The sequence below is a fragment of the Phocoena phocoena genome, chromosome 15 (genome assembly GCF_963924675.1).
Source record: "Phocoena phocoena chromosome 15, mPhoPho1.1, whole genome shotgun sequence".
Lineage (NCBI taxonomy): Eukaryota > Metazoa > Chordata > Mammalia > Artiodactyla > Phocoenidae > Phocoena > Phocoena phocoena.
The window spans coordinates 6,062,202-6,076,382 of NC_089233.1; the positions used below are offsets into that span (position 1 = coordinate 6,062,202).

At 56.8% G+C, this 14,181-nt stretch overlaps 1 protein-coding gene across 1 annotated transcript; it reads right to left on the reverse strand.

The window, feature by feature from the left end:
- Positions 1-367: 367 nt before the first annotated feature.
- Positions 368-11,626, reverse strand: PTCD1 (pentatricopeptide repeat domain 1). Its single transcript, XM_065892338.1, has 8 exons — positions 11,147-11,626; positions 9,356-9,496; positions 7,634-7,852; positions 6,755-6,856; positions 4,219-4,920; positions 3,155-3,271; positions 2,270-2,452; positions 368-550 (listed from the first exon to the last, which is right to left on the reverse strand). Exons 1-8 carry the CDS (start codon positions 11,624-11,626, stop codon positions 368-370), a joined length of 2,127 nt encoding a protein of 708 aa, XP_065748410.1.
- Positions 11,627-14,181: the final 2,555 nt, after the last annotated feature.

Sequence of the window (14,181 nt, forward strand, 5' to 3'; positions counted from 1 at the left end):
CCCTGGAGACCAGTCGCCCTTAAGGCGTGATCCTAACTCCACCTCACAGGTGCTGTGTGACCCTGAGCACTTACTTTCCTCATTAGTGATGGGGGTGGCAACCTCTCAGACGAGGAGGGCCTAAGATGACATACCAAGGTGGCCCAAGCTGCTCTTGGACTTGCCATGAACTTCTTGGGCACCTCAGACCAATGCCTGCAAAAAGCTGCAGCTCTTACTGTGGCCCAGACCTTTCCCTCAAGCTTGCAGCTACACCGGCACATTCACGTGTCTTGAATATGAAAGGGACTCTTGGGGCTCCCGCAGAGCCATGTGAAGGCCATGCACTTTGTTCCAGCTCTGCTGGAGGTCCCCCAGGGTCTCCCCATCACCTGCCCCCAGGGCCTCTGTCCACATCGGCCACAGTGACGGTGTCCTGGTCTCCCTTTGGTTTGGTCCGGAACTTCTGCCACGGGTGGGGGGTTTCCTCTGCTGGCATCACTTTCAGCCACTGCTTATAATAAGCTCGGAAACCATCAATCTTCTCCAAGTAGGTGTTTCTCCCTTTGTACTGTAATTGGAAAAGCGTGGGGTTCCAAGGTTCAGAGGGGCCACGATTAGACTCACTGCATACTACCTACCGCTGACCCCAAACCATGGCAGCTGGCTCAGGGCTCAGGGAAGCTGTTCTTGCTTCCAGTTGGTCAAAGGGAGAGAGCAGAAAAGCTGCTCAACACTGAGTAGTGTACAGTAAAGAAACAAAGTTGTACCACGGGGCAGACCCAGATTCTCTCTCATCTGCTAACAATCCTTCCTGAGTCTTTGCTGCTGTGCTCCTATATACCCAGGCATGGCACCCCAGCCCTGCACAGCTAGAATCGCTGGGCGCCACCAGCTGTGCCTCCACAGCCTGCTGAGCGCCTCCCGCTTGGCACAGGCATTGCCTCCCTCTGACTGTCATCTCAGCACTGCTGCAGAGGTCTCAGGAGAGGAGGGAAGAAGGAAAGGAAACAAGACCTGCCAGGCAGGCACCAAGAGAAAGCTGGTAGAGAACCACAGAGAAGACCAGAGGAAAAACAGACAAAACGTATGAGATAAAGACCGTTACTACATGATGATAAAAGGGTTGATTCAAAAGGTTTAACAATTCTAAACTTGTACCTAATAGAGCCTGAAAGTACGTGAATCAAAAACCTGATGATCACAAATAAAAGTAAGTCCACCATAAGGGAGCATGAATGTATGACTGAATACAATAAGCTTTAAGCTTCTGGTAGTTTGGTGACTGTTGACTGAACCTGAGAAGACCCCTAGTGGGCCCTACACCGTGAAGAGACAACCCCCCAACCGGAAGATTCTTGCAACACGGAACCAACAAAAGACTAGTGTCCAGAATATTTAAAGAACTTTGAGGCATCCGCAAGATAAGACTAACAATCAGCTGTTCAAAGATGCCCAGCTATGCCCTCCAGCATCCTCTCCACTGCTGTCTCACTAGCTCTTACTAAGCCTTCAAGCATCCCCCCTGCACAGCCGTCCCTGACCCCACGTCCCCTGGCTTGGTGTGTCCTGGCCGACTTGTCTCCCTCCCAGTCAGGCCACAGCTGCTCTGGAGGTGCTCGGCATAGGGTCTGACTTAGCGGACCTAAAAACCAAAGCCCCGGAGCCTGATATCCTCAGAACAGCAAGGAAAGAAGTGGCCATTACAAATCAGATTCTATCGCTGCCCTCCTGCCGTACCCATTCACTCGACAAACAACAATCTATGCTGGGCGCCAGATGACAGGCAGGCACCAGGGACCCAGGTGAGCAAAGCAGACAGTCTCCACCTCTAGGGGCTTTTACAATCTCTTCAAGGGAAGAGTCACACACGTGTGCATGTAATTACCAACTGTGAAACATGATAAAAAGGAATAGTGCTCCTATGGGGGCCGCCAGCAGGGCACCTCTGAGAAAGAGCCATCTGAGCTGACACCTACCAGATGAGAAGGAACCACAGCCATGTGAAAAGCAGGGCAGCCTACTCAAGGTGGAGGGAATACAAAAACCCCCGAGGCAGGGAAGAGGCCGTGGGACTGACAGTGAACCGAGGGAGGAGTGGCCCAAGCTGAAATGAGCCACGTGAACAGGGGCTCGCAGGCCGCAGTCTGAGGAGTTTGGCATTTTCCCCAAGGGAAGCCACCGACAGTTTAAAGCAAAAGGATGCCAATCCCAGCAGGTCAGAACCAGGCGGGGTTGGGGTGGCGCTGGTTAGGGAGACGACGGGCATGTTAGAGCTTGGCGCACTTACCCGGTCGAAGGTGGGTGGGTACTGGGCTGCGAACTCCAGCTGGCGGATGACCACTTCATTCACCGGGACCCTGTTCCGCCTCATGTCCTTCAGGATGTCGATGAGATAGGCGTAGTCCAGCTTCTTGACGGCTGCGTTGATGAGAGTGCTGTAGATGTGGGCGCTGGGGGTCATCTGGGATTTCTGGAACATCACAGACACGCCATCAGCAAGATGATGGCGGTGGCTGGGACAGAGAGGCCACTGGTGGCACGTCGGGCTTGGGGAGCTACCCTGCCAGTCAGGCCTGCTCTGCAGACCAGCCACCAGGGACGAGAAGGGCAGGACCTCGTAGCAACAACGGGCTGTATGCCCCGCTCCACGTCCCCCGCTCTGTGGGTCCATCCCAGGTGGCTCAGGACCCCGCCCTCTCAGCCCTGAAGAACCTAGACAGCAAGTAGAGGGTTGTTCTCAGAGATCAACAGATTCAGGCAGTAAACCACATCAGGGCAGGAGACCACCTCCTGTGGTTCACTGCACCCCTGTCCCCTGAGAATTCTGGTACCCTCCCTGCTCCCATCATGGCCTCCATCCCTCTAGAGGGTTGGGGCCAAGCCCTGCCCCCACCCCTCAATCTCACCCCGCGGCCACCACCTTGGCAATCGTAACACCCCTGGCCCTCAACACCCATTCCTGCAGCGCCTCACCAGGGTTTCCTGTCTCCCAAACTGGGCCACTGACCATTCCACACTGCAGCTAGAGAGACCCCACTCTCCCTGCCCCACCCCCAACAGCTTACCCTGAGGGCAGAGGCCTGGACAGTTCGGGAGGGCCCCCTCGCACCCCCCACCACCCCAGCTTTCTTCTTCAGCACCACGGGGCCTGCCTGGGCCCGGGCCCGCTCACCCTCATGTCTGCGAGCAGCTGCAGACCATCCCCTGGCCTGCGGCACCCGATGGCCAGGCTGCAGAATGTCTGCAGGTTAGGGACGATTCCCCTCTTTGCCAGGACTGGCAGCAGTGCCTGTGGGGACAAACGTGGCATCACCGTAAGCTGTAGCCCAGCAGCCCTGGCAAGAGCCTTCTCTGCTGGAGGTGCCAGGGCATGGCTCTGCTCCGAGGCCTCGTGGCTCCCTCTGCTGACCACACCGGGCACCGGCCTTGGCCCAGCTCCCCAGGATTCAGCTGCTCTGCGAGTCCTCCCTGCCTTCCCGCCCGCCTGTCTGTAGCAGGTCATCCCTTCTTCGAATGCCCTTCATGTTCCTGCCCCCTCTGCTCCTCTCCCGGCCACCATCCATCCCTGCGCTCGGGCCTTCGATGTCCATCGAGCACCAGGGGCCTCAGGGGATGGCGGTCCTGTGGTCCAGGGCAGGAGACAAAGCCGACAACAGCATGGGAAGTGCGGGCCGAGGGAGCCCCCGGGCAGGAGATGAGGAAGAGGGTGCCCGCTCAACATGGCTGGGTCAGGGCGGGGCCCAGGGAGGGGCTCTAGAGAAAGCTGTGCTCTGCTCTGAGGGCCTGAAGGCAGAGGCTGCCTCTGTCAGCTCTCAGGAGAGCCCAGGTCAGAGCTTCTGGCAAAAGGGGCATCACACAGAAATACGTTGTACGAATGGACAAAAATCCCGTGAGGGCCCCAACGTCGCCATCTGTGAGACGAGGAAAGCCACAGGCCAGCGGAGCGGAGTCTCCTGCTGTGGTCAGTAAAGAAACGAGTGGATTTGAAGCTCTCAGAACAGAATGAAGCACAGTAAGTGGGAGCAAGTCCATGAGGCTGGGGCGGGGCTGAAGGGTGGCCCCTCTGGGAGGGTGGGGAGTATGGCTGGTTCACCACCTGATTCCAGGTTTTCACCAGGGGCTCCGGACAGTCTGCGCCCCTCTCACAGGAACTGCTGACACACCTGGCAGGGGAGGGTCTGAGGGGGAAGGAGAGGGGCCCAGCCGGGAGCCCTGTGCCTCCCCTGAGCCCCTCACCTTCGCCCCCTCCAGGTCGCCCAGCTTGCTCTTCCTCCTCATCAGCGTGTTGAAGAAGGTCAGGTCGGCCTCCACTTGCTGCGCGTCCAAGATGGTGAGCAGCGAGGACTCTGCGGAAGTGCCGGGCTCCACCACCTCCGCCAACAGCGTGAGGGTTTTGATGTCGGGCCGAAGCCCATGCTCCGCCATCTTTCCCAGGAAGCCCTCCAGGCCCCCCATCAAGGCCAGCCTGTCGGCTGGAGTGGTCACAGTCCCAAAGGAGACCACAGCCGAGGAGACCGCCCCGGGGGTCAGGAGGTTGGCCTCCAGCCCCCAGGGAGGCGGCACCGGGGCCGCAGGGGCCACAGCGTGGTCAGGCTCCACCTTGGTTTCCACCCCAGGCTGGGCCTTGCCGCAGGCTCCGGCCTCCTGAGGCTCCAGAGGCCCCTCAAGTGCCTGAGAAGGTTCTAGAAACAGCTGCCTCTCCAGGGCCTCCACGTGCAGCCTGGCTGACAGGCTATTGTCCGCCCCGACCCCGTCTCTCCTCCTTGCCTGCTGCCCACCTGCCCGGGGCTGGAGCAGGACCATCTCCTCCCTGGGCCTCAGGAGCACTGCCGAGGCCACCTCCGGGTCCCCCAGGCCGCAGTCCCGAGCTGCCCCCAACAGCAGGTTGTAGCCGTGCCGGCTTGGCCGGAGCCCCAGGCTCAGCATCTGCCTCCACACCTGCCAAGGAGAGACAGGCCTCACCCCCAGCTCCCGCTCCGAAGAGCCCCCAGCAGAGCAGGCAGCACAAGGCAGCAACCAGTCTGCAAACGTGGGGCCGGGGGGGACACAGGAAAGACGCCAGGCTCTGGGCCACTGAGAACCCCAGAACCTGGGAGCTTCCACGGGGCGCCGCTTCTCCTCTCCTCTGGCTCACCCCAAAACCGTGTCGCACGTCCATCTCTCCGGCTCTCCCAGGCCCTCCTCCCACTCCCCTGGGGAGGGACAGCCGGAGAGGCTTGGTGCTGGAGGAGTCCAGGCTGACTGAAGGACTGGACGCAGCTGCCCTTCCTGAGCGCCTGCCGTGTGCCCTGCCCCACGCGGCGTCCTCAGCTGCCTCAAGAGCACGGAGCGGGCGTGGGCGGAGGGGGGCCTCAGCCAGGAAGAGCACCTCACAAGCTGTGGGCCCGGGCAGGCCTGTCTCCCTTCAAGCTGAGGTCATTTTCACCCCTCAGCGAGGAGTCTAGCACACTTGTGAGTTCTCAAGGGGGCAGTCTGACCACGTGCGGTCACTCTGACACCAACCAAGATGCCACGAGATGCTCCACAAGGCTCATGGTCTCGCTGGCTCCTGTCCGCAGGCTCACTGGGAGGCCATGTGCAGCGGCCAGGAGCTCACATCAAGTGTGCCTACGAGTCAGGGCCGGCCAGGCCCAGGTGGGTGCCACATGCAAAAGGGCCACTGCCCACCAGACAGGGTCCTGAGGAGGGCAAGGGTCTGGGAAGCCACCTCCATGGGGAACACTGACAGAACTGAGGTTTATCAGGGACACAGATGCTCTCCCGTGGCAGGAGGGATTCTTGATTCAAATCACAGCTCTGCTTCTTAGTGGCTGTGAGACCTTAGGCAAGTTACTCAACCTCCGGGAGCCTCAGCCTCGTCGTCTCTAAAACGGGGCTATGGTACCCAGCTTGAGCAGTTTAACAAGTGCATGACACAAACCAGCTGATAGCGTGATAGACTATTTCTCACTAGAACAGATCGAGGCCAAAGAGAGGGAGGAACCAGATCCTGTCTATAAAGCAGCCAGGGGATGGCCGGCAGCCACTGTTTCCAGGGGATTTGCAGAGGGGAGGCACGTGGTCCAAGGCTGCCCCAGATCACTGGGGTTCAAACTCTGTGCAGACCATCCCCCTGGGGATCTTGCTGAAATGCCGATCTGGCTGCACGAGGCCTGTGTGGGGCTGAGACCCCGCATTTCTGACAAGCCCCAGGTGAGCCTGAGGCTGCTGGTCTGTGGGCCACACCTGAAGTTAGAGCTTTTGGTGAACTCCAGGTCCTTCCTACCCCTGAGGAGCTGAGGAGGCAGCTGTGGTACCAGTGCTAATCCCACCTCCGCACTTGATAAGAGGGGTGCTGCGATGGGATTAGAGCAGCGTGTCTCAACTTTAATGTCCGTGAGGCTCTCTCAGGACTGAATGCTGACTCCTGGGTCCCACACGCAGAGACGCTGAGTTGGGGATGGGTCGGACAACCTTCAGGGACCATAAGCTCAGCGGGTCTGGGCCGGCTGCACAGAGAGCCACCAAGTGTAGTGGGAGAGTGTGGGCTGGCTGTGTCCCGACTGGAGCAGCAGCCACGCCTCCTCCGCGTGCCCTCCCTCCCTGCCATCTGTAAAACGCAGGGAGCAGCGTGCTCTGGGAAGGCCAAAAGATAACAAATATAAAAACACCCAGCACAGGGCAGGAGCAAGTGCTCAAGTAACGCACACAGGATCATCACTTGCACCCAACACAGGCAGGGGAGCGAGCAGGGCAACAGGAGAGAAAGGACGCAGAGCCAGGCGGGACAGACCTGCAGGGCATATCGGAAACCCGTTTTCTTGTCCTGGATGCAGCCCATGAGCAGGTAACTGAAGGTCTCCTCTGTGACCGCATGTCCTTTCTGGATGATTTCCTGGGGGAGGGAACAAAGAGGGCCGGATGAGAATCTGCAGAAGAGCCAAGGCCAAGGCCCAGGCCCGATGGGGCTGGCTAAGGGCAGACACCCCAGGTCAGGCTCAGGGCTACGCCTCCGGAAGAGGTGGGGCCTGACTCCGGCTCCGCGCCAGCTCAGTACCAGCTGCTGGGCAGAGCTAACTGCTGCCTGCACCCCCTCCTCCTCTCCTTCCCAGGCCTCTCTTCCTGGCTCTGCTCCGGTCACTTCTCTGCAGCCTCTCCGCAAAGGCCACCCCAGCAGCCACTTTTAACCCCTGTACATGAGGCTTTGGCATTGTACAGAGCTGGCTTCAAGTCCCAGCTTCACCACTGGCTCGCTGTGGGAGTGTGGGCAAGGCATTATGCTCCCTGGTCTCAGTTTCCTCATCTGTGAAGTGAGGGCACAGGACTTGCCTTATAGGACCTTTGGAACGACCCCTCAGTGAGCACTGGCTCATCTTCAGCACCATGAAGCCCACCCTCTGGTACGGCACCACGGAGTCCCATCCAGCGGGACTGCACACGGCAGAGCACACGAACCACCGCCTTCACAGGGCTGGGGGCTCCTCTGTCTGCCAGACCCAGGCCTCTGACAACAGGGTCTCATGGGATTCACCTGTGAACCCCAGAGCCCAGTATGGGGCTTGTCTCATCGGCCCCTGAACCTTCCTTCATGAGGAACACAGACAACACAGCCTCACACCCTGCCATGTGGGACTGGCCCCGAATGGGGAGCAGGAAGGAAGGGATGTCCCACCTTAAACACGTCCAGGCACATCCTGAGGTCTGCGCACATGGCGGCCATCTTCAGCAGGGAGTGGTACGTTTTCAAGTTGAGCTGGAAGTTTCTGGCCTGAAGCTGCTGCCGTAACTTCAAGGCACTCTGCAGAGCAGAGTCCTTCCAGGGGGACTCAGCGCAGACGTTAAACAGGGCTGTGTAGGTGGCATCTGAGGGCTCCAGGTCTCGCTTCTTCATCTGTGGAGACAGGGAGAAACTTGGAAGTGGCTCTGGGATCAGCCCGACGCACAGACGATGGCCACCCTGAAAGGAAGCTAGAGAAGATTGTGCTACCACACTGAACAGGCCTGGGAGCCGGGCCTGTGACAATGCAGAGCCGAGTGACACGCAGAACTGGGCTCTCTGAACCCGACTCAGCCCGAGGGGCTCTGGGAACTGACCCCGCACCGCAGATGCTCCAAACAAGAAACCATCCTCCCCATGGTGCTCAGCAGTCCACCCTGGGCCTGGGGTGCTTTTGCAGCAGGGTCTCCCCAACGCTCCTGCTCTGTGGCCGACCAGGCCACCCTGACTGTTAAGATCCATGCGGTGGATCTGGTCTGGGAAAGGGTGGAGGAGGGTGGTAATCAAACCCCAGCTCCAACGTTTACTACCTGAGGGGTCATAAGTTAGCTCGTCTTTGGAAAAATGGGGGTGATACGGTCACCTCCAAAGGCTGTTATGAGGGAGGGCATCATGGGAGAGAGGCCCTGGGAGCAGCAGCAGCCAGGAGCTCGTCCCTGCAGCACATGTCATAGTCCCCCACCCCACCTCCACTGAGTCACAAACCCCGGGCTGACACTGGGCTTACTAAGCCCTCCAGGTGACGGAGTTTGAGAAACTCCTGGTAAAGCCAAGCACTCGCTATTTCCCAGAGAAGGGCAACCTGACCAAGGGTAGGTGACCAACTTTTGCAGAGTGTACAGAACTCTGTTCTCAGGCCATTTTGGGCTCCACTCCCAAGTCCAGCACTCTCGAGAGAGAGAGGTAACCTTAGACATGGCACTTCATCCCTCCAGGCCTCAGTTTCCTCATCTGAAAAAGGAAGACGGTGATCCCAACTTCAAGGATGGGCAGATGCTCTGTATGTGTTCACATATTCCACAGCGTGTACTAGGGACTTACTAAGGGCCAGGCCCAAATGATGAGACTAGGGCTCCCAAGAATTCTTGCTGGAATAAAGGATGTTCTCAGCTCCTGGCTACAGAAGATGGGAATACTTCTGCTAGAGTCTATGGTCCTCTCAGGCACAGCTCTTTCCTGACTCATGAGGGAAGCAGCTTCCTGGCTCTAAGAATGACAAACACACCCCAGAGGTGGGCGAATGTAAAGTAAAACCACCTTCCAAGAGAAATAAAAGCCCTTTTTCAAAGGATCAGCTTTGGAAGAAAGGTGCATGTGTGCACCTGTGTGTAGCGTGAGGATGGGAGTGAGACAAAAGTGAGACAAATTAACTGGGAGTAGCAGTGGAAAAAGAAGGGGACCAGTGGGCCCTGCCACGGCCCAGACAGACACTGGAAGACGTTCCATGTCATCATATAGTTATCTGAGATCACCTCCATTTTATGAATGATGAAACTGAGGTTGGACGGGGTAATGCACTAGCAGGTGACACATCCAGGATCTGTACCCAGCTCTTTTGGGGCCCAAAGCCCATGTTCTATGGAGCCTGGCCCCTGCTGCCCCCAGGCTCATGCTCACGTCATTGTAGAGCTGGAAGGCCTTCCTCAGGTAGCCGGCCCGCCCGCAGCCCCCGATCAGCACGGTGTAGTTGCACTCAAGGGGCTGGAGTCGCTCCTCCTTCAGCATCTGTCTCTCAAACAGGTCCAGGGCCTCAGCCAGCTGGGGAAGAGGGGTGAGGGGGGACACAACGGGGGGGGGACCTCAGAGACCCTCAGCAGAGGGAGGGAGACTGAGGCTGGGGGACCCTAGCTGAGCCCAAGCTCAGGCCTGCCCAGGAGACTAACACCCACCCTGGGCCTCTGCCACCAGCCTCTTGGTGCCCATGGTCTGCAGCCATGGGCCTTCGCGGTGGCCGAGAAGGAAGCCCACCAGTCTCCCACCACCTGTGAGAGCTCCTGGCCCCACTGCCATGGGGGAACTCCCTGAGAGGCAGGGGCGATGCCCAGGTGAACAAAGATCTGAGGATGGTGAGGGAAGGAGCCACGTGGCTCTCTGAGGGAACAGCCAGTGCAAAGGCCCTGAGGCTGGAGTGTGTTGGGAGCTGTGGGAGCAGAGAGGAGGCTGCAGCAGAGTAAGTGAAGGAGGGGAGATGCGGGCGGAGAGGTAAGGGGGGTGGAGGGCAGGTGGCAGTCCTTGCAGGCTTCATAAGCTATTGTGAGTACTCCGGCTTCTCTTTATTTCTCAACTTTTCATTATGGGAAATCTCAAATATACACAAAAGTAAACAGAATAGCGTAACTACAATGCCTATTAACGTCTGGCCAATCTTGTTTCATCTATACCCTGCACTTCTCCTGCAAACTAAAATTTTTTTTTTTTTTTTAGCGGTACGCGGGCCTCTCACTGTTGTGGCCTCTCCCGTTGCAGAGCACAGGCCCCGGACGCGCAGGCTCAGCGGCCATGGCTCACGGGCCCAGCCATTCCGCGGCATGTGGGATCCTCCCGGACCAGAGCGCGAACCCGTGTCCCCTGCATCGGCAGGCGGACTCCCAACCACCGCGCCACCAGGGAAGCCCCCAAACTGAATTTTTTAAAGCAAATTTCAGACATCCTGTCACTTCATTCACCAAAGCTTCGACATATACCTCCAAGAGATTTTTAAATATAAATGGAATGTCGTTATCAATACCTAAGGAAATGAACATCCCCAGTGTCACTTAATACACTGGGAGAGCTGGAGAGAGAAGTCAGGCCATCTGCTCTCTGCTTTAACGGGATGGCTCCATGCTGCAAGCCCACATCCTGGAAAGAGGTGGAGAGAGCCTCGGGGAGCCCAGAGACAAGTGTCGTTATAGCTGAGGGGGGCGAGGAGAAGGCTTGGCCTGGGCATTCCGGGGTAGGCTTGTGAGAAGTTAGGACGGGAGAAATTTTGAAGCTAGAGCTGGTGAGAGAAAGAGAAGACTCAGAGATGACCTGAAGGCATGTGGCCTGGGCGGATGGAATAATGGGGTTACCATTGAGTGAGATGAAGAAAGCGTAGGAAAATCAAAGTTGGGAACAAAAATTGCAGGCCACTGAGGGTAAGTATAAGGGAGATGGTGAGGAGGCAGCTGAATACACAGATGGGGAGTCCATGGGATGGCCGAGCTGGTAACAGGAAGATGGGAGCAGCATGAAGGAGGGGGCACTGAAAGCCAGGAGGCTGGCGGGTCGCCTGGTGCAGCACCGAGGGGGGAGTGAAGACAAAGAGAGAGGAGCTCTCAGCATCCCACCATTTAGAGATGACTGGAAGGTTGGGCGGCCCATCACAAAATACCACAGCACGGTGGAAGCAGGAGCCAGGGGCAGCAGAATCCAAAGGTTCCCTACCTTTCCTTCCTTGATCAGGCGTTTGCACTGAAAGAAGTACCAGTAAGGGGTGTTTCTCGGGCCCTGCCGTGATTCTGGCTGCAGCCCCCCTTCCTCATCTTCTTCACCACTCTGTTCCTTGAGCCGCAGGTTATACAACTGGGCCGTCGATTTGTGGAACATTCTCCGGGAGGAGTATTTGTCGGAAAGGGTCCCAAAGCTCTCCTCCTCCCCTTCCTCCTGGGTGGCTGTGGGGCTGGGCTGGCCTGGGTCAGAGCTCAGGCTGCCTGTGTTCTTCTGGCTCCGCGGGCCGAGGGACAGCCGAGAGAGGGAGCTGTTGAAGGCTGCTGGCGCTAGCTGAATCAGCCCTGCAGCCCTCGGCCACATGGGCCCCTCCCTGCCTCCGGCCCACCTGGCTCTGAGGGGGTCAAGGTGGTGCAGGATGGCCAATCCCATGGGGCAGGGGCCGGAGAAGAGCCGCGAGAGTCTCACGAGGTCCATCTCTGGCGTTCCCCTCCAGGGCCTGGCATAGGTCAGCAAAATAGTGAAAGTCAACGCGAGTTCATAGTCACAAAAGGCAGAAAGACCGAGAAGGTGGGCACAAGCATGAGCCCTGAGGTTAGAAAGTAGGCCTAGCGTTAGGGTTAGGTTCAGATTTCAGCTCCACCAAACAACTAGCCTTGAGTCCCTGGGCACTCACTGCTCTGGCCTGTCTCCTCGGCTATAAACTGGGGTTAACTATAACATCACCCACACAGCACCGTAGCAATGATTCAATCTCAGATATCAGTGCTCAGGTGCAACATGGTGAGCACTCGATAGACCTAAACTATTGATCTGTATCACTGAGCCACGACCTAAGTGACTGGGCACTCAAGTCAGAGCTCACTTTGAGCCCTGGCCAGACATTACTTGACCTTCTTGGACCTCAATTCCTTCGGCTGCAAGACCCACTCACCTTACCACAAGGCCATAAGGATTAAATGAGATGTTTTTATCATAATGCCTGGGGTTTAATAGGTGTTCAAAAAATTATAGCATTATCATTTATTAGGAAAAAACACTGGCACTCTGGGCCTCTGCACAGGGAAGTTAACTTAAACATTTCTCTTCTGCAAAATTCATGGGCAAATTGGCTTCAGCTGTGCTGTCCAATGTGATTACTGACACTTGGAATGTGGCTAAACTAAATGCGGATATGCTTTAAAAGTAAATTATACACCAGATTTCAAAGACTTTGTACAAAAAAAGAAGGTAAACAAACTACACATTTTTTTCCATGTTGAAATGATAATATTTTCGATATACTGGGCTAAAGAAAATTTGAGACTGATTTCACAATCTTTAAACTTTAATGCGGCTACTTAAAAATTTTAAATTACATACGTGCTCACACTATACTTCTATTGCACAGTTAGGCTAGAGATCCTGGTCTACATATTTGAAACTCTTTAATAAAAAAATATCAGAATACCCCCTATGAACAGAGCCATGCACTTATTTTGATGGGAGGGTATGAATAGTTTTAGTTACTTAAGAAACAATTTGGGGAAGTTTTTATCTACTCCGAGAACTTTCGGCCCAATTCAAGGACTGTCAGTTGACAAAAAGTTTTCCCCCCAAACAGATGAATACTTACTCATTCAAAGGAGAAGAAAGCTCCCCAAATAAAAAAAAATCAGAATAACGAGCATGAACACATTTTAAGGTCTGGTTATATTAGAAGGTGGAAAGACCTCAGAGGGGACAGCAGGTTGGACAAATTAATATCTGTGGCCCAGGGAGGGGACTGACTTGCTGGGGGCCCTGCAGCAGTGTGGTGGGCGAGATCCACTAGCTCTGGAACTGGCTGGCTTTGAACCCAAGTCCATGAATAGTATCAAACAGCTTCTCTTGACCAGCACCCTAGTGACACCAGTGCAGGGGGCCTAATTTACCATTCTGCACCTGGTGAAGCTCCAAGAGAAACGTAATGCGAGCCCGTATGTAATTTTAAATGTTCAAGTGACCACATTAAATAAAGGGTTTACACGTGTTAATCAAAATACAGAGAATTTTAATTACTGATATTGATATAGGTACCAAAACGTCTTTCAAACAAACTTATGCTCTATTAGTATAGACGCTTCTTTTTCCAGCATTAAATAACAAGTCCTATCGTCATGTCCAAGCAGCGACAACTGGAGAGGAGTTTGCTGCAGATACTCTGTCTCCAACCATCATTTACACTCATCCCCATTTGCAATCGCGACTTCGTTTTGGACAGAGTGAACGCCACTCGGTCAGTCACCGAAGGACTTGCTAAATTTCACACTGAGACAATAAAGGGGTAATTCCTTCCTCCCCAAGTTCGTCAACCCGCTCGGGTTACTAATCCCTGAATTAGAGACACGGGGCCGCCGTCCTCCCTTGGGGAACCAGACCCTCCCCGGACGCTCCCCGGGACCCTCAGGCCGACCCGCCCCCTCTCCACACCGGCCTTTAGAGCCTCGGTCTCCTCAGCGGACGCCCCCGGCTCCGACTCTGGCTGTCACCCTCGCTGCCCCTCTGGTCAGTCTTCGTCCGGAGCCCGGGCCCCTGTGAGGGTCAAACAGGAACTCACTCCAAGGGTCCAACCCAGTGAACGCGGCCCCACCTCGGCCGCCAAGCCCACGGCACCCCCGCCCCGCCTCGCGTCACCCCCAGTCCTGACCCCGCGTCACCCCCAGTCTCGTCGCCGCGGCGCCGCGAACCCGTCTCCACGTTCCGGACGACCTTGCGCAGGCGCAGTCCGCGTCGCTAACTCCCGGCGCGCACGGTTTCAGGTGGGCGTTCGGCGAGCTGCTAGCCGGCCTAGCGGAGCGGCCCGTACTCTGTGCTTGATTGGCCGAGTCTGGGCAGGCGAAAGGGCCGGCGCGGGCTCCGGGAGCTCCCAGCATCCCTCGGGCGGCAGCGGCGGCGGCGGCGGCTGCGAGGCGGGGCGGTGGAGGACCTTGTGCTGCGGGGCCGACAGCGGTTAGAGGTGTGAGGGCGGCAGGGGATCTGAGCGGGAGCCGGGCCGGTGTGGCCGCCGCCGC